This window comes from Neopsephotus bourkii, unplaced genomic scaffold, assembly GCF_033783945.1.
Source record: "Neopsephotus bourkii isolate Nb327-2 ecotype Australia unplaced genomic scaffold, CSIRO-AGI_Nbou_v1 NB_659, whole genome shotgun sequence".
Taxonomy (NCBI): Eukaryota; Metazoa; Chordata; class Aves; order Psittaciformes; family Psittacidae; genus Neopsephotus; species Neopsephotus bourkii.
Genome location: NW_026901158.1, coordinates 2,627,158 through 2,645,322, shown reverse-complemented (window position 1 = coordinate 2,645,322; position 18,165 = coordinate 2,627,158). Strand labels below are relative to the sequence as shown.

The following is an 18,165-nucleotide window of genomic DNA, read 5'->3' as shown; positions in this document are numbered from 1 at the left end:
ACAGGCATTCTAATTCTTACTGGACCACTGTACAGTTCTGGGTGGCTGTTAACCTCAGACCTCATGCACAGGACTGTGTTGTGTCCTTCAGTGTTCAGCTTTTACCAGCTTGAGTTTAGCTGTGAAAAGCCGATGCTCTCTTCAGATGCAGAACAGAACAAAAAATACACTTAAGAATTCCTATGATGATTTTTTTTTTTTAAGATTTCAATCTTTTTTCTAATGTCTTAGAGACATCTGGAAATAGGTTCTTGTCATTTTAGAAAATAATGTGTATATCCCTTTTCTTGTAACAGAACAGGAAAAAAAATTGGAACATTTCCACACCACAAAGCTCATTGTAAAATGGTGTGAAGTCGTGAACAGGGTCAGCCCTGTTTCGGAGGGGGTTTGTATCTCTTCAGTTTAGTGCTCCAGTTTTATGAATTAAAAATCTAGATACTTTTGGAGAATAATATCTTGTTAGAGCTGATTTTTAAAGTCTCTTTTGATGCATAAAATGTAATATATTGGAAAGCAAAATATTTCTTGCTTTGGGTAAGAGTCAGTAAGGAAGATTGAATCTTTTTTCTGACAGAACTGAGTTTTGCAGCATTCCATTTGCCTACTCCTCTGCTTACGAATGCAGTTGTGCTCCTTACACAAAATGCTAAGCTCAATGTTATCTTGGTAATTTCAAATTAAACGTATTTTGTAACAGTAACTTTTAAAAGCCTATCTCATAGTCAGATAGTTAAATTTACACATAAGTGTATATAAATATAGATGGCAAGTAATTTAAAAATTAAGGGGAATGGCTGAGAGTGAATATAAAACTATGTAATTAAATTCAACAGTTTATATTTTTTGTTGAAGATTGTCATGTAGGAACAGAAGTAGCAAATCTTAAAACTGTGATTGTATTTGATCTCTGCAAATACAATTTTGCACTGAAATAAGAAAATACAAAGTTATTTAAGGTTTTAATCCTTGGATTTTGCCCATCTCCTGTATTTGCCAGGTAAGGTACTGTACAGCAATGGTCAGCGGTGTGTGAAAGATGTATAAAACACCAACCAGACTAACACATTATTCTGCCTGACATGTTGCTGTCTTATGACTTTTATTATGTTCACCACATGCAATTCAGCTTTTCTGGATTTAATGTTTATGACTGTAGTTAGATTTCATTTTCCCTCAATTTATCCCTTTATCAACTACTTAGATACTTTTGATAAATAGTATTGTGGGATCATGAAAAGGAAAATAAAAAGGAAGATCTTGCTTCTTCAGATTGAAGATACAGGCTTCCCTGAAGTGGAAAATTCACAAGGAGTATTTGTTAGGATACTTATGTCTGAAACTTGTTTGGATTTTAATGCAATGTACAGGACACCCTTGAGGCTGAGGGAAGCAGTCAATATTGACACTGTTTTGTGAGATGACCTGTCAGATAAGGGCTCTTGGTATTAGGAGACACTGACATTTTTCCAGTGAAAACTGCTGTATTGGAGTTCCTCTGGAAAACCAGAGAAATATTTAATATGATTTACTTATTTTCTGTTTCTTTGAATTTACCATTTTAACTCAGCTCTGCTAACAAGCATAGTTAATGCTTTGTTATTTTAAGTTAAGAATGGTAGAGTTTAGATTGCTGTTTGCTTTAAAGATCTTTGATAAAATTTGTTCTATTGTTACTATAATTATAGAAAGGAAGCGGAGCCATTTTAAATACAGTGAAGACCAAAGCCAACCCTGCCATGAAGACTGTCTATAAGTTTGTAAGTATCAAGTACTGGCTTACTACTGAGATTAAGAGTCTAATTATGATTCTCTTTTAACCTTTCAAATGCAACTCAAGACTTACATTCATTCTTGTTAGACTCACAAAATGCCTTAAAATACACATTCATCTAAATCTCAATTTTAAATGGAAAACTCATTTTGAAATTTAAACATAATTGAAATGCAAAGGAGAAGGGGAACTTGTGATTTCCTTTGAAAGCATAGATGATAAATTCTATTACATAGAACTATTTCTGAGAAATAATGCCTATATGCTTTACTGAGCCTCTCTACCATCTCATCATTACTCTGTTGGAAATCATTGTTACTTCAGGTTTCTCTGCTTGCAGTTTCATCGAAATAAGGGAATCCTCTCATTTTCCAAACTGTTTCCATCTTTTCTAAATGTCAACTAATTTTCCCTAGAGATTTCTTATACCTGCTTATTTAGACCCCAACTTAGTGAGTTATTCTTTAAATGAAAATGTTTCCAGTTCTGTTAACAAACAGTACTGGGTTATCATGCATGGCTGCCAGTGCCACTGTGCAAGATGAACCAACAGAAACAAGTGAGGATTTCGTGTAAGGTCAATTTTAGGGAATAATGTTACAAAAAGCATTGAGATAACTGTTCAAACTTTGTTTTTCTGCTGCCTTCCTCCAGCCTGAGAGAGATGACTAGGAAGAGATTAGCTCTATTATATGGAACTGGCATCTAGTGTCCTGCAAGGAGCAAGTTTGCAGGCTTACCGTTCCTGTTGATTGTTAACTTACAGCAAAGATAACTACTGAGGGAGGAAGACCAAGGCTGTGGAATGCAAACAGCTAAAAGATGTCTGTGGCATCAAAACAGAGAAAACTGAATTTTTGCAGTGAGGGAGGAAAGAGGAGGAATAGTGGGTTTGTTTGCTTGGGATTTTTTTAGCTTCCTATTTGTTTTAATGTGTTTTCATTATCCTGTTACAATTTCTTCCTTGCCGTTTTTAGTAACTAGAGAAGGTGAATCTTGATGCACTGATCACTGCTTAGTCACTGCTAGAAATAGAAGGGGATTTTAACTTAAATTAATCTTTCATGCAGGCAAAAGATCATGCAAAAATGGGAATAAAAGAAGTGAAAAACCGCTTGAAGCAAAAGGTACTTGAAGTTCTTACTCAAAATGTATAAGCACCATGTATGAAATACTTAGCCACAGAAAGCATTATGTGATCAATGGGAAGCTGTTTGATACAGTGTTGTTAGCACACTTCAAAATGCATTACAAGCTGTCCTGGATTTTTCACACTGTTATAAATATTCACAGACACACACAAAAAAATTGTCTTCAGACACATTAAGGCTCTGACTCAAACCCACGAAAGCCAGAAAATCGAGTGTTCTGTTTGGAGTGGTCCCTCTCCTGTCCTTCGTGCTGGGGCGTTGTGGAAGCAGAATCTGTGTGAGCTGGGAGAGCTTTCTTATGGCAGTGGCAGTGAACTTTCTGCAAGTGGCAAATTGTTGTTATTACTACAGTAATCAGTTAGGAAAAAAAGTGTATGTCTGTCCTTGGGAAAAGGATTGATACGTTTCTCAAGTGTCTGTTGCAAAGTTTAGACGTAAAGGAATTAGAGCTGGTGTTCATTTGACATTTGAATTATTACAGAAAAAAATACTCAGGCTGTTTGTTGTTTTCCCAATCTGTCTGTGTTTGTAAACAGCACGATTCCAAGAATGCTGAATTGTGTTTGAACAATGTGTTATCCAATACTAATTGCTACTTTTAAGCCAAAAGTATGGTCATATTGATACATACCTTATGAATGGAGGGTTAACTTTACCTTGGGTTTATTTCAGGTATTCTATTTATTATATGAAGCAGAGCTTTTTGGAAAAACAAGGTAGCTAACTTGCTCCTAGAACTGGAGTTCTTACTCAGAAATCTATTCAATTCATCACAAATAGTTTTGGGTTGTTTGGTGGTTTTTAATCTGTGCCATCTCACTAGATTTCTTCTCTAAATTCCTAGACCACTGTCTTAAGACATCACTGCAAATGTATTCCTGTGGCACAAATAGAAATCTACCTGCATATGTCAATAAACTGTTAATACACACGGATTGTTGTGCAGGCAGGTTACCGGCTGATCAAACTGCATGTACAACCCAAAGGCTGTTCGCTCTCAGATACTGTAGCAGATTGATAGACGTTTTTCAGGATAAAGTTGCTTCAGATGCTTTTAGTGCTATTTTATTACACTTACAGCTGTTATATGACCACTTTAGGTATAGTATGAAAATATTAGAAACATGAAGCAGTTTTCATGTACATGACTTTTTTCTGTAATTCCATGCGTACCACTTCTGGATATAACCTTCATGAATAATAAAATGTTTGGCCTTCTCATGTGCATTTCTGAAGCAGTTGGAGCTGCATAAAATGACCAGATTGTTTTCCTGTGTTTTAAATGCTAATATAATTGTGTGCTATTCCCTGACATTTGTATGAAAGGCTGAGAAATGCCTCATTCATTCTTTGCATTCTTTTCTTATGGTTGTCTTCCTAGTCCTTCAAGCAGCAAGCACTCTTTAAAAAACACACCTAACATTTACAAAGAAATGGCCCAATTTTGTTTCACCTTCCTTCTTATGTGGCCTTTCTGTAAGTAAGGCGGTTAAACATGATTGTACAACCTATGCTTTCACAACAGCTTAAAGATTTCTCGGAGCAGTTGACACATTGCTCTACCTCTCCTTTCTTCATTAAGTCTGTTCTTTTCTACCCATCCTCTTCTCCATTTTGAACACAAGGCAGGAAGAAAACTCTAAAATGAGGTATTGCTCTGTTTGAAGTGATAAAAATAGCAAAAATTGCTTTGGCCACCCTCATTTTTAATCTAAATGTCTGTGCTGCTCTGTTGACAGTTCTTTTAGTGCATCCTCACCGATTTTCATGCTGAGAACACTGTATTTTTCATGCATTTACTTACTAGTGTGTGCAGGTGTTAACAGTTTGAAATTCTGGCATCATTAAATCCTTAATTTTTGCTAAATTTGGGATGCTACTCTTTCATCTTCTAAAGATAACCTAATGTTATTTTTAAACTAAACTTACTATCCACTGCATTTTAACATACTATTTTCCATTATTAATACAAAAAGTATGCAGGCCACTGGTAAAGAAAAGACAAATATAAACATCCCTTTTCCAGTTTTTCTGCCAAATATGAGCAGCTTCTGTACAAGATAGAATTTAAAAATGCAATAAAGCTAGAGGTCTGCTTCCTACAACTCTGCATAGCAATGGTGACCTCTTAAATATAATCAAGAGCCCATTTTGCCCTTGGTCTGCTCCAGTGTTGGGTTTGAATTGCAAATGAGAAATGCAGGATTGACCTGTTGAGAGGTCACTGTGGTGTGTGTAAGGTCCTTCTTTAATATGATAGTAGAGATTGAATGGGGCTCTATTTCCATCCCTTGTTCATTTGTGGTACAGTATTTCAAAGCAACAGAAATAGTTTTCAGAGGATTCTTATGAGTGATAGCAAATAATTGTTAATAGATACAGCATGGCAGCTTTATTTTGTATCTGATACAGTACCTTTTCTTTTTCTTTCTTCTTTTCTTTTTTTATTTTTGCTTCTTCTTCCTTTTTTTTTTTTTTTTTAAAGGCTGCTCTTTCCATTTCACAAATGGACCGTGGTGGTCAAGTCGCTCACTCTGTTATTGGCTCTTTTGAAGCTTAACTACATAGAATTAGGGAGAAGGAGGAATATGAATGGTACCATCCTCAGCTTTCAGTAAGGAGAATGTAACTTACTGAAAGCTTCTGGAAAAGACAACTTATATAAATGGTTGGGCACTTGGCATTAATGTATTCAACAATATTTTACTTAGAGCCCTGTGTGGCTCCAGTTAATGTCTGTTATCAATGAGCTACTGTTGGAACTTCATTATCAGTACAACTAGAAACAACTCATTTCGAGGTTTGTAAAATAACGTGGAGAATCCTTCTAGACACTCTGGAATGTGCTTTTTGCTCTTCTAATAGGCAATATTTGTAGTGCATTACAAAAGGTACCTAGAAAGATTACTAATCTTTATTTAAACAGAAGAAAACCTTGTTCAGTTTACAGGGTAAACTTTACATATCATTCAATCTCTGAAGTTCTTCTTTCAAAAGGTAGTAAAGATTTCACCTGGACAGACAGCTGTTAGGGGAAGCACTGTTTATACATGGAGATAATTATGGAGCGTGGTTCCCAGCTGTGTATTGCCTTGGTTGGAGCCACAGCCTTAAGTGGAACTCTGAAAGCTCTGATGTTTGGGAACAGCCACTGTTCAGTGCAGGTCAGGTGGCTTTGAATGTGCTGGACACCCTTAGAGCATATGCATAGAACGTCTGAAGCTTGGTGCCCGTTTAATATGGCTATACTTGTATAGAAATGTGTACATCAAGTTATTTAATGTAGAACAGTATCGGTTGCTGCCATAGGTTCTGTGATTCCAAAACTGACAGATCCCTTGGCAGCATACTGCTGTTTTGGAGCTAAAGTATGAGTTTGACCTTTCTTGTCATTGAGTTGTTTTGGGGCTCTTTGTTGCTAATGCAGTGCCCTTTGTTGTATTTTTTAAAGAGAAAGTAGCCTTGTGCAGCTGAAGGATGGGGGGAGGAAAAAGTTTTTCTCTCTAGTTTGACCAAGTTGTTAATTTCCCCACGATCCTCATGCCCATGTTGGTGAACCACTGCTCTGCCAGCTGGATCTAAAAAGGTCTCCTGGCTTCTCTGTGGAGCAGACAAAGCCCCTTAGAAAGTCCATCTAGCTTTTTGTTTCATTTGACCTAAACACATTAGGTCAGTCTGTGTCCAAAAGAACCATTTCTAATTGGCCATCAGCTTACATGTCTCATTATTGTACCTTCGAAAGGCGGAAGCTCGAGGGGGCATGTCAAAGGTCAGTGAATCAAAGCCATGGCAATGTCAGCAGCCAACCTTAGGTCAGTCTTGCAGAGCTACAGTGTGTGCAGGTTTCTCTCTATATTTACCCAGCATTATTTCCTTGATATTGTTGCAAAGAGATGTAAGGGTTGGGGCCCACTGCGTTACAGACTATTTCTCAACTGACTTTCAAACTCTTTTCTTCTGATTCCTTATGTCTGCATGCCTCTGTCTTTTTCAAAACCCATGTTATATATACCATACATCCACTTGCTAAGTCTTCTAGCCTAGGTTGGTGGGTCACTTCTGAAGATAAGGACTAATGTCAAAAGCAAAACAAAAAAGCATTCTGCTAGGCAGTAGTTTGTTTTATAGAGTCTCCTGAAGGCATATTCAGTATACACAGACTCAAAGATAAAATGCAAAGCTAAGTTGTTTCACCTCCTTACCGCTTTTAAAAGTAATTGTTCTGCTGCGTATAATTCAAGAAGTATGTAAATAGAATGACTGTTTTCCTTTAGGTTTACAAAAAGCAGAATAGCCCTGTCCCTGAATTCCAGTTGAATTTGTTTCTAGAACAGAAATTTTAAGCTGTGAGGGTTTTTTTCCTCCTTATGTGTTTTCTGGCTTTCGCATGTTTAAGTCAGACATTTTATTGAATGTATCTGTGTGCAACATTGCTATTAGGAGCAGAGAGTGATTGTGTACAAGCTCTGATTGACAAAGTGCAACAAAATGTTTTATTCTAATGATGTTTTCTTTTTTGTACTTTGGTGTGTTTTTTCCCCTAACATCAAAATTGTTAGTCAGCATTATCCTCTAGTGTCTCCTTTGTTCCCCTTACCCTTAATCAAGAATGTTCCTGGCCATGCTATTCACCTTCTCCTACCATGCAGGACATTGCTGAGAATGGGTGTTCTGTGACACCAGAGGAATCCCTACCAAGAACAGCACCTTCACCATTGGTTGAGAAGAAGGACCCTAAATTAAGAGAAGACCGAAGGCCAATCACAGTACATTTTGGTCAGGTATGTCTTAGTGTTAGGTGTCTTTATACTGTGTCACTCAGGAAAAACAGTTCAGAGAAAAGTCACAGTAATGAATATGACTAGTGTTTAAGTCTTCTTTGTAACTGAATTGCCTTGTTATAGGTTTGTTTCTGATGTATCTGTTTAAATGGGTTCTAAAATCTGAATTTTCAGGGGTTTACTGATTCTTTTTGTTCATATGATGATTTTGAAGAAAATAAATTCTAAATGAATGGGGGAAGGAAGCATAATTATCATAGCAATTTTATAAACTATTTTGCTGTTCTTATAGCATGCAAAGTGCAATAGCCCTCAGGACTGAGGAAATATAATTTAAAATGTTCTCTGTTATCTAGCCAGATCATTAGTGTCAATATAGAACATCCAACTATTAAAGCATTTTAACATTCTCTGAAAATTAAATGCTATGAACTAAGATGGAAAAATCAATTAATAGCTTATTAATGTTTTCTGTATTTCAGTATTGACAACTGAGCTATGCACATTAGTTACTTTTATAGGATTTCTTTTGATAAGTCTGCAAAAGAGTGAGTTTGGTTATATGGCTTTTTTAAGAGCTAGTTATTTAGAAAACCTTGTAGTTGCTGTGATTTTCATGGAAAAACGCACAGTATTTATTATCAGTTTGCCAGTGTTCTCCTGTGAAGTGCAGCCTGACTCAAAAAATAACATTTGTGTTCACAGTTCGCTCTTCTTTCTCTGTATCTTTTTTACAGCATAATGATAAAAAACCAGGAGTGAATATCTGATTTCTTCAACGGAAACATAGTGTAGCTTGAAAACAAAGGTGAAATATTGGGAATTTTAAGATGTGAAGCAAACTAGCTTTTTAGCTAAGTGTCTGTTAATAACAAATAGTTGGTATAGCTGCATTGACTGTTCAGGTATTGGACAGGGCTACACGAGATAGAGTTGTTGCTCAGAGCAGTGTTGTCTGAATCATTTTAGAATTAGCTTTTTTTCTTGCAGAACTTTCACCACTGAAATGTAAGTTCTTGGAGACTTTTTTATTATTATTATTTTTATTTAAACTGATTCTCTTCCAATTAAGTATTTGCAGGAGTGATTTATTTTTCACTTACTGTCGATGCCAATACACTTGAGAGGAATTGGGGCTACTGGAGAAATGCAGCCATCTAGCAGGAAAACCTTCCACTTCATTTAAAGCAGTCAGAAATCCAGATAATATTATAATCTGCATTGTGTTTTTTCCTTTAGGTTTTTATGCAGTATGGGTGGTTCAAATGTTTTGGTAGATGAATGAAATACATAATGGAGTGGAAAGTGCAGGTTTAAATTCATGAGCTTTTTTTGAGCGGTCACTTTCAAATTTTTTAATGATCACTTTCTCTGTGTCAAAAGGAACACACATCAGCTTTCCTGAGCCACTGGCTATGGCGAAGGGCTCGCTTGCTAAATGCTTATTACTGTCATTACTTACAAATGTTGGTTTCCAAAAAATGATCTAACTTAGCAACTGTAGGGCTCTCCCACTTACAGCCTTTGTCCGTTCACAGGGCTGCTTTTTTTTTTTTTCCTGCTAGCCCAACTCCAAAAAGAAAATGAAATATACTTTCATTCAAAAGGAAAAGATGTTCAGGTTTATGAAATATAAATTAAGGCTTTGGGGGAGAAAAAAAAGCAGCAACATTTACTCTTTAAATGGGAGATAGCTTCTAACTAGTGATTAAAGGGAGAGATTTTAGTGTCACTTTTAACTCTGTCTAGAATACAGTAGGTGGGAACAATTAAAAAAGCCACAAGAACTCTGAAATAGGGCTGTTTGTGCATTCACAGCTCTTATAAACTGAAGAGGATGAAAGAGGCTTTTTTCTCATTGTCACTTGCTTTCTACGTCTGGTAGTATTATGCCAGTGTATATGGCAAAGGCAGACTTTTTTAAAATGCATGCATGCGGATTAGGGTCAAGCCCTGTGTATCAGTAATGCAGTAAGCCTCGTCCATAGCACTGCAGTGAGAGAGCCTACCAACAGCAGCGAGATGCTTTAATTGAGACATGCTGTCAAAGTGACAAACACATTTGCATACAGTCTATTTATTTTTGTTGGAAAGGTCTGCAGTCTGCTGTTGGTTGAACATTCTTAATCAGCTCGCTGTAAGTGAGCCGGCAGCTAGCTGTCCTATGCTAGGTGCTTCTCTTCATTACATGACAGATTAGCTAAAGGGGGATGGGCTAGCAAGCCAGCAGCAACCTTTAATTTTAACTCATTATCTCTCACCCTATAGTGAGGTAGCTTCTAGCTTTTCCGAATACAGTGGTGTAGCTGCAGTTGTTAGGCTACAAAAAAATAGCAGGAAAATCTCTTGCAATGTCTTTGAATGCACAGCACCTCAGCTGATTGCTCTCAGGGATTTAGCAGCAATTACCTGGCTGTGTGAGGTTCTGCAGTGGTGTAGCTCATTGTGGCCAGTGGTTATCAGGCATTGTGTGAGAGGATTGTTTATTACTGAATTGTTTTAACAGTGGTTTCTGTATGACTAGGACATTGTGGGAAATCTCTCCTTGATGATGCAAAGAAGGATTTAGCCTGACAGCCTAGGGCAATGCAATAAAAGTTTAAACAAAACTGAAGGGAAAGTGTGACCACAGCTCTTTCTCCAGTTTGACTTTGTGTGCTTTTTGGTTTACTTGGACTGTACCTTTAATATCGACCCTCAGATCAGCCAGATATAGGGAACTGTAGTCATGGGCTCTGAGGCAATACAACTGTACTCAACAAGTAGCAAGAGCAATACAGACAACCAAGTTTTAATGTGTAGGGAGAAGAAGGAACAGTTGTCAAGCCAAGGAAAGGATTTAAATGAATAGTAAGTAGTGCTAAATAGTACTCTGTTTTGGGTAAAAGTAAGGTTAATTATAAAAGGTGCCATGTCATAGAAAGCATCCTTTGGAAAAGTGTTATCATTGCTTGCTTCCAGCTTTTTGTCTTAAAACCTTCTTGGGGAGCGAAGGGAGCACTGTATTTTCCAAAAATATGCCTGTTTAAACATGTCTTTCTCTTAATGAAGCTTGTGCTTCTATCCACAAACCTTCCCACCCCTCTGCCCCTAACTAAGCCTTCATGCTATTCCTCAGAAGCGTTGCACTGACTGCCTCTACAAGAGCCTCCTGGCCCATACAGGATCACTGCCAATGCCCAGGCTTCCCATCAGTTGTTGAGAAGAGGTGTAGGCACAAGAGGGGGTGAGCCCAGAGTCTGAAAAGACAAAGCTATACCTAGGAACATTCTTTTCCCTTAGCACAACTCATCTAGTACAATTAAAACAACAAATAATAAGCTGCCGGAAACATCATTTGTTTGGAAAGGCTATCATTTCATTAGGAGTACATTATACTGGCACTTCTGTTCAGTACTTTAATTGTTTCTATTATAATTAGAATGTCTTTTGTCAGCTTAGGTGTGTTTATGTTTCTGTGTCTTGCTTTATTTACCAGAAAATGAAATATTTTATTCCATTTATGTACCAAAAGGGAAAGCTTAAAAAAATACAAGACTCTTCCAAGTATGTCTTTACCTAAGAGTTGAAATCGTATTCCATTCTTGAAGAATTAGGGGGCTAGTGCAAATAACTACGAACTAAATGGACAATATACTCATATACTACAGCAGCTTATCTGACTCTGAAAAGACTTGTCCAAATTCTCTTAGCTGATTCTTAACTGCTGTTGAACTTTACAGGACATAACATGGAAATTGCCATCTTATTTGCTGGTTTGATGATTTGCTGTAAAGGAACTTACTTGTTTTTCCCATTCATGATCTGCACTTAGACGTGCAGAACAAACAGCTCTGCTTTGTAGAGCAGGTTTCTTCTTCAAGAAGATTAAATGGCATTAAGAGGTCAGGGGGAAGATGGGGAGAAAAACAGCCAGCTACATTCCAGAAATGCAAAACGGGATCGCTGAGGCCAGAGACAGCAGGGAGGGATTATCTCCAGGGTAAAAGAGATGAAGCAAGGAAGGGAGGAAGGCTCCTTTGCCAGACCCTGTGACTCTCTTCACACCCAGGTGCATTGGAACAATAGCAGATTCCACTGGATCACAGCAGGCATTGTGCGGCACTGAGGTAGAAACCAAAGGGGAAAGGGGAAAACAAGTTCATTTTCTAATATTCCCGCAACTGTATGCTCTGTTTGCAAAGCCAGCCTCCTGTTCTTGCCACTCTGAACTGTTCTGACAATAGAGATCCTTCATTAAGAAAATGAGCTTCCATTCCACTCATCTCCACTGATGAGCAGTATGGTCTCCCTGTTCCTTTCTGCTGAGCCATGTGGAGTTCCCTCCCAGTCTCCATTTGATTCTTTATGGATTTAGCAAAAGTATAAGCCTAGTTCTTTAAAATTATTTTGTCTTCAGAAAGCATATTTTCTACCCTCATTTCGTCTCCTTTTCCTTTCAGAAAAAAATTCACTGTTGCTTAGTAAAAGTCACCTTGCAAGAAAGGCAAATGTATTGGCCCAAAACCACTTGTGCATCTCATGTCTATTTGAGACTACTCAGATATCCCATCAGATTCTTAGGGGACCATATTCTTAGTCAAGGGAATAAAACCAATGTCAATAATTCATTTGATTGGAATTCTGCTTTGTGTTGTGCAGGATTTGCAGAAATGGCAATCCATGGGACAGGAGTTAGCTAACTAAAAAGGCTTGCACTCTTGTCATGCGTGTAAATATTTGACAAGTGAGACCTGGCACTCCCTTTAGGAAGATGCACACTACCTGCAGAGCAGCCCCAAAGGTTACTGCCTCTCATGCACTCACTTGCAGTGTTTTCTAATGAGCAATAGGACAGCTATTGTCTTCCGCAGCAACTACAGCAATGTAGTATGCCTGTAGCTCATGCTATGTAGGAATTCATGCTTTGCCGTAAGATTATATGGCTCCAGTCCTGCATCCAACAGATGTATTCATCCACAAAAAAAGCACATCCTGGGCTGTTGCTTTTAGTGTTTTCCAACTGTCTTGGCATTTCAAGCACTTCTTAAACAGGGATGTTCAGAATAAGTATACTGCTCTGGGTACATGTGAGTCAGATGCCATAACACTTGGACATAGGAAGGAAATACTGTGTCTGAGCCAACCTCCTAGGGCTCTGTGACAAGCAACAGCAGCTGTAACATGTCTGCAGAATTTCCTTATTAGTCCTGTTATGTTGAGGAACCCATATCTTGTCTCTTGGTCCATCACTGCTGGCATGTGGAAAAAGAATTGTGCTTTATAAATAATACATACGTATGAAATAAATACATCAGTACATGCAAGGCTAACCAAATCACCTAGATTGACAACTTGAGAAAAGCTCAGAGTGTCTTATGGGTGACTTACTTAGTCTATCTATGTAGATCAGCATCCAGAAGCTTCTTATGTATTACTTACAAAGTTGATACGTGCAGTTATGCCAGAACTGCCTGAATTGACCTCTGGGCCCCTGGATTAAACTAGAAGATTAAAGGGAGAGAGTAAGTGAAACATACGATTCTTCTAACTGCTAACTCCATGGTGATTGCTAGTTCGGCCAGGCATTTTTGGGATTTGCCTTTCTGAGGTGGACTGATTATTACCTAGTAAAACTGTTGTGGAATGCCCTGCTGCAGACAGAGAAGCCATGTACTTTTGTGTGTTTGTGTAGAGGAGTATCCTCTAATTATGTAGACTTCTTCAGTGAATGATGAAGCTGAGCGAAGGAGTCATTGCTGTTTATAGAACTCTTTAAATGAGAGACCATCTTTTTTTTTCCACCCCTGTACAAGTATTCTGCGTGCTAGAGAAAAATAGCTGTTAAAACATAATAACGGATATGTCCATTTTCCAACATCTTAAACCATTTGTTGCAGGATCTTGATTTGATTTCTAGTATTGGGCCAACAGGCCAATGCAAGGCTGACAAAATGACCAGTTAAAAAAGAAAACACACGCAAAATTGCACGGCTTTTTTCTTTAAATTTAATATTGCATTGCTGGATTTTCCAGTATTTTAAATGAAAAATATATGTAGTTAGTTCCATGTTGACAATGTCCTTGAGGATTTGACAGTGAGATTTTCCAGCAGTTGCTCTTCGTTAGAATCCTGGTGATGTTTAATAAGGCAGCCAAACTGCTGGCACCTTCGGTTCTTGTTTGTTCTCCGAGGGCTTGGGGCTGCTGCAGTAAGCACATCGACCAGGGCTGATCATTACAAGGGCGTACGCCACCATGAATAAAAATGTCACACATTTTCCCATCTCACAGCGGTACAAAATGTCAGTCCTGTCAAACAGACATTGCAGGTAGCAGTGAGCAGTCAGTACAAATTGGGAAGCCGAATATTCCCCCAGCTTTCTGATATTCTTCATCTGAAGCAGAAGAAAAACAGTTGTTAACCTATTAGCTGTGATTTTAAACTCTGCTGAGATAGTAGATGGATAGACTTTAACACATGGGGATAAATATATTCCTGGGGTTCGGGATTTTTTACATGTCTCTTCATCCATGTATGTTGAGAAACAGAATGAAAACAAGCCACTGCAAAATACACCTCATTTTGGTAGACGTTCTTTGGAAATTGGAGCATCATCTCAATGACATTCTCTCTCAAACCCTTCCCTCATTTATCTATGTGAATAATTCTGAGCAAAACCTCCTTGGTGTTTGGCTAGTAATCCCAAAAGGGGACATGGTCCAATGAGTTAAGGGAGCTTCCTTTCATGGTCCTTTCATCATGCAGAAAAGTAACAGACAGTCGTGATTTATTGTCCTTCTGTGCACACAAAAGTTATGCTGCTTTCAGGCTAAGGCATATTATGCAATTTAGAGTCCACAGGATATGTTATTTTCTGGGTGTTAGACGTGCCTTAGTACTGTGAACATACCTGTGTGTTCAGAGAGTTATCCACTACAATTAAGGCATGGGCATTGTCAGTGCAGGATTCCGCTGTTACTGCAGGATCCAGAAAATCTTGTGTGGAAGGTGAGGTGTAAAGGATGTGACAAAATGTCAAATAACAAAAAATGATACCAAGTCACCAGTGGTTTTCCTAAAGGACAAGGAGAGCGGGTAAAATGGGCTGTGGGGTTCTATGTAAAAGCAAGGATCTCAAAGAAATTCACTTGGAAGTCCATTCTGTAAGAAGAAATGTCTTGGTTTTTCTCTGATACCTTCTCAGAACAAAAAATGGTATATGAGTTGAAGCTTGTGAGTCATTGCAAATTGCCTCCTTCCCCAGACAGCACTGCTGGCGGAAACAACCTGCAAAAGGAAGGCTCAGCAAGGGACAAGTGTGTCAAAACACTACAGAAACAGAACAGACCAGTCAGAAACTGGTTCAAGGAGTGCTAGCCTCCTCCTGGCTTATATATTTAGCTGTCTTCAGTATGATTCTTTGTCATCTAAGACTTCGCTATGTATAAAGAAAAAGGAAACAAAATGTGTGAGGCTTTTTGAACTAGAATGACTCTAGATTGAATTCAGTATTTGGTGTTCTGTAGGCATCTGTTTCCTGTGGGAAGAGATGCCTGCTACATAGAGCTTAACAGTGGTTTTCAAACTGTGGTCTACAGGCAGCTGGGATCTGTGCCAGGTAAATAAGAGGCTGTTGACAGTCATCTCCTTTGTAAAATGTCAGGAGTCTTCAAACTGGAAAGTGTTGAATAATATCAGTTTAATAGGGGTTTTTTACAGTGTTTTAGAAGACCTGAATGCACGTATAGATGGGAGGATGTCACGATTTATTTTCAGCTGCACAGCAGATAAAAAGTGAGATAAAAGAACTAAGTGGTCACAACCTCAAATTTTATTAATATCATCTTTTTGGGGGTTTGTACAGCTTTTTTGTGTAGTGTATGAACTTTCCTGTCACTGGAACTCAGAAGTAATCAGAAGTCTTGACAGGTCCATAGATAAACCATAGATACCATTACAAGTTAACCGCTGCTATGTAATATTCTTCCCATCAACATCATGCTGCTTTGGGGCATGGCCTGAATCTGTTGGTCTGCTCAACACTTACCGCATACATAGAAAAATATACCCATTTAAAATCCTTCCTTTCTTCTGTAATTGCAGATAAAAGAAATAAAATACCATTTAGTTCTACTGCCAAGGGGTTTATTATTTAAGCCCTGTGTTTTTAGAATAGCATCAGTTATAAACAGTAATAATGCACAGTAGGGTTACCTGTGGTTTTAGGATTTGCTGTCCCTGTTTATAATACATAACAAGCAGATTATAAGGTGTAGCTAAGAGGCCTATTTGCCTCATCCTGGTGGGACACCAACTTGACAAGATCTGTGTGATCCTGATGTCATGCTCCTGCTTTCATTCTTGGTTCTATCAGAAATCTATATCATGTTAGCATCATGTAAGTCCTAGATGTAAAGCAAACCGTGGTATGTTGTACGTTGTAATATTTAGTATTTTCAAAAGTTCGCTATTCTCAGTTTGTTTGCACAGGATGAGATTAATAGATGGGCATTATCAGTGCTGCCAAATGAGGAGGAGTTCTCAGTTCTCTGTGTCTAGATGTACCATAAAAAGGTAATTTTACCCTTGATGAGAATGGACAGTTTGTCTCAGCCAGGAGAAAGAAGCAGCAAATGTAGACTTGCAGAAAACTCCTTTCTTCCCCTTTAGTAAAGAGTGAGTTTCCTCTCAGTGGCTTTGGGATGGACCAGTGCATCTTTGGCAGTATCCCATGACACTAGATATGACTCAGACACCTGAAATAAAAGTTCTCACTCAGTATTAGGGAAAACAGGGGTTTATAGGCACTTACCTTTCATTTCCTTCTCTTACTGTGTACTTCTCCATTACGTTATGGAAGATTCCTGGCTAGAAAGGTAAGGAAAGAGTCCTTGTTTTTTCTCATTAAACTAATCAGTGTTTAATTGTGGCAATTTCTGCTCCTTTCATAAATTCCTGGCACAGCCATAGGCATTGCTACATTTTTGCCAGATTCATTCTCTCTTCCCAATCTATGAATATGGCTTGAAAAATAAGGCATCCCTTTAAACATGGAGATTATTTTTATCACAGCACCCAGCAGATTTCTGTTGAAGTATTTCAGCGTGTAAATTAAAAATATATGCTGTAAAGCATGCACTGTTCTTGTCATCCAGTTTGTGAGCTGTACATATGGGAGTATGTAAAGAGTAGTGTGCGTGCTATTATGTGGATGGATAATAAAACAGCTGCCTCATAGATTCCATCTGCTTTCTGTACTGAATCTTTGTAGGTACCATGCATTTTTCAGTGTTGTTATTTTCTCCCGTTTTTTATTGAGTGTTCAGTTGAGGTCCAGCATATTCTCCCAAAGTCAGCACTTCACATCTTTTGCAGCATGAAGTGTTTGAGCATGGGTGCATTCAGGACAGTGCATCTCTCCTGTGTCTGAATGTCTTTGAAACATGCTAGCAGTTTTTAAATCAGACCTGAGTTTCTGAAGGAAATAAGATATTCATGTAGAAAAGCTTTGCTTTGGAAATTATTAGCAACACCCCTTGCTACTAATTGAGAATGAAAACGCTTGTTTCTTTTCATCTAGTTGTGTTTCCTTATGCATTTCTTCTAGTTGTACTTGCTGCACATGAAATAGCACCTCTAATTTACTCATAAAGACTCTGTTTTGAATGCCACTTTAAAAATATCTCAACAGACATCCACAATTAGTTTGAGGTAATATTCTGCTCACAAGCTGTTACCTTGCAGGCTAAAAGTTATCTTTTCGTAATGTCGTCTTTAGTATAAAACCCCTAACTAGCTGTGTTGTTAAAGTTCCTTGCATGTATAATAGCTACTTTGAGATGTGAGATCTATAATTTTTAAATAGTATTTTTTCATTGTAAAAATGAAAGTAAGAGTTTTCTTCCCCCAGCCTCTCATTGCTTAAAATCACTTGTCTCATAATTAGTAAAACAGTGCCAGATCTGCAGTGATAAAATCGGCTTTCTGCAGATTTTCTGTCTTGTACCTTCAGAAGTATTTAGAACATGACAATTAAGAAAATACCTAGATTAAAACGTATGTTGGTAAACAGCTGTTTGTGAGAAAGTGCTAATTTAGACATTTCTCCTCTTAATAGAAAAAAACTATAGTATATACATTTAGGAACATACCTAGAATAGCAATTTAGCAGCTTTTAGCAATGTAACCATGTGGCATTTTGTACCCATTCATCCTTACAGCACAGGTAATTAAGTTGATATTCCAACACAACTTCGCCTACTGACCTTTTAGAAACAATGTGTTTTGCTGCATTAACAAATTAACTTCAAATCAGTGGCTTTTCCAGTAAATATGGTCTTCATATAGTTCAAATATACTTGCTTATCCCACTCTTGTGACACATTAACATCAACATTAAAAATGAAGCTCTGGTAAAGGGCAGATAACTGTTATCTCCTGGTGCACCTCCACGTCAGTTACTCCTCACTGCCCTTT

The 18,165-nt window shown here is 37.9% G+C and overlaps 1 protein-coding gene across 6 annotated transcripts in view; it reads left to right on the top strand.

Annotated features, from left to right (window-relative positions):
- The window catches only part of DENND1A (DENN domain containing 1A), a 190,619-nt gene that overhangs the window by 149,581 nt on the left and 22,873 nt on the right, over nucleotides 1–18,165 (top strand). For all 6 annotated transcript variants that reach the window (XM_061352575.1, XM_061352574.1, XM_061352576.1 and 3 more), the window contains exons 17-19: nucleotides 1,689–1,760; nucleotides 2,845–2,901; nucleotides 7,575–7,706. In XM_061352575.1, coding sequence (XP_061208559.1) covers nucleotides 1,689–1,760; nucleotides 2,845–2,901; nucleotides 7,575–7,706 — 261 coding nt within the window. The remainder of the gene's footprint in view (nucleotides 1–1,688; nucleotides 1,761–2,844; nucleotides 2,902–7,574; nucleotides 7,707–18,165) is intronic.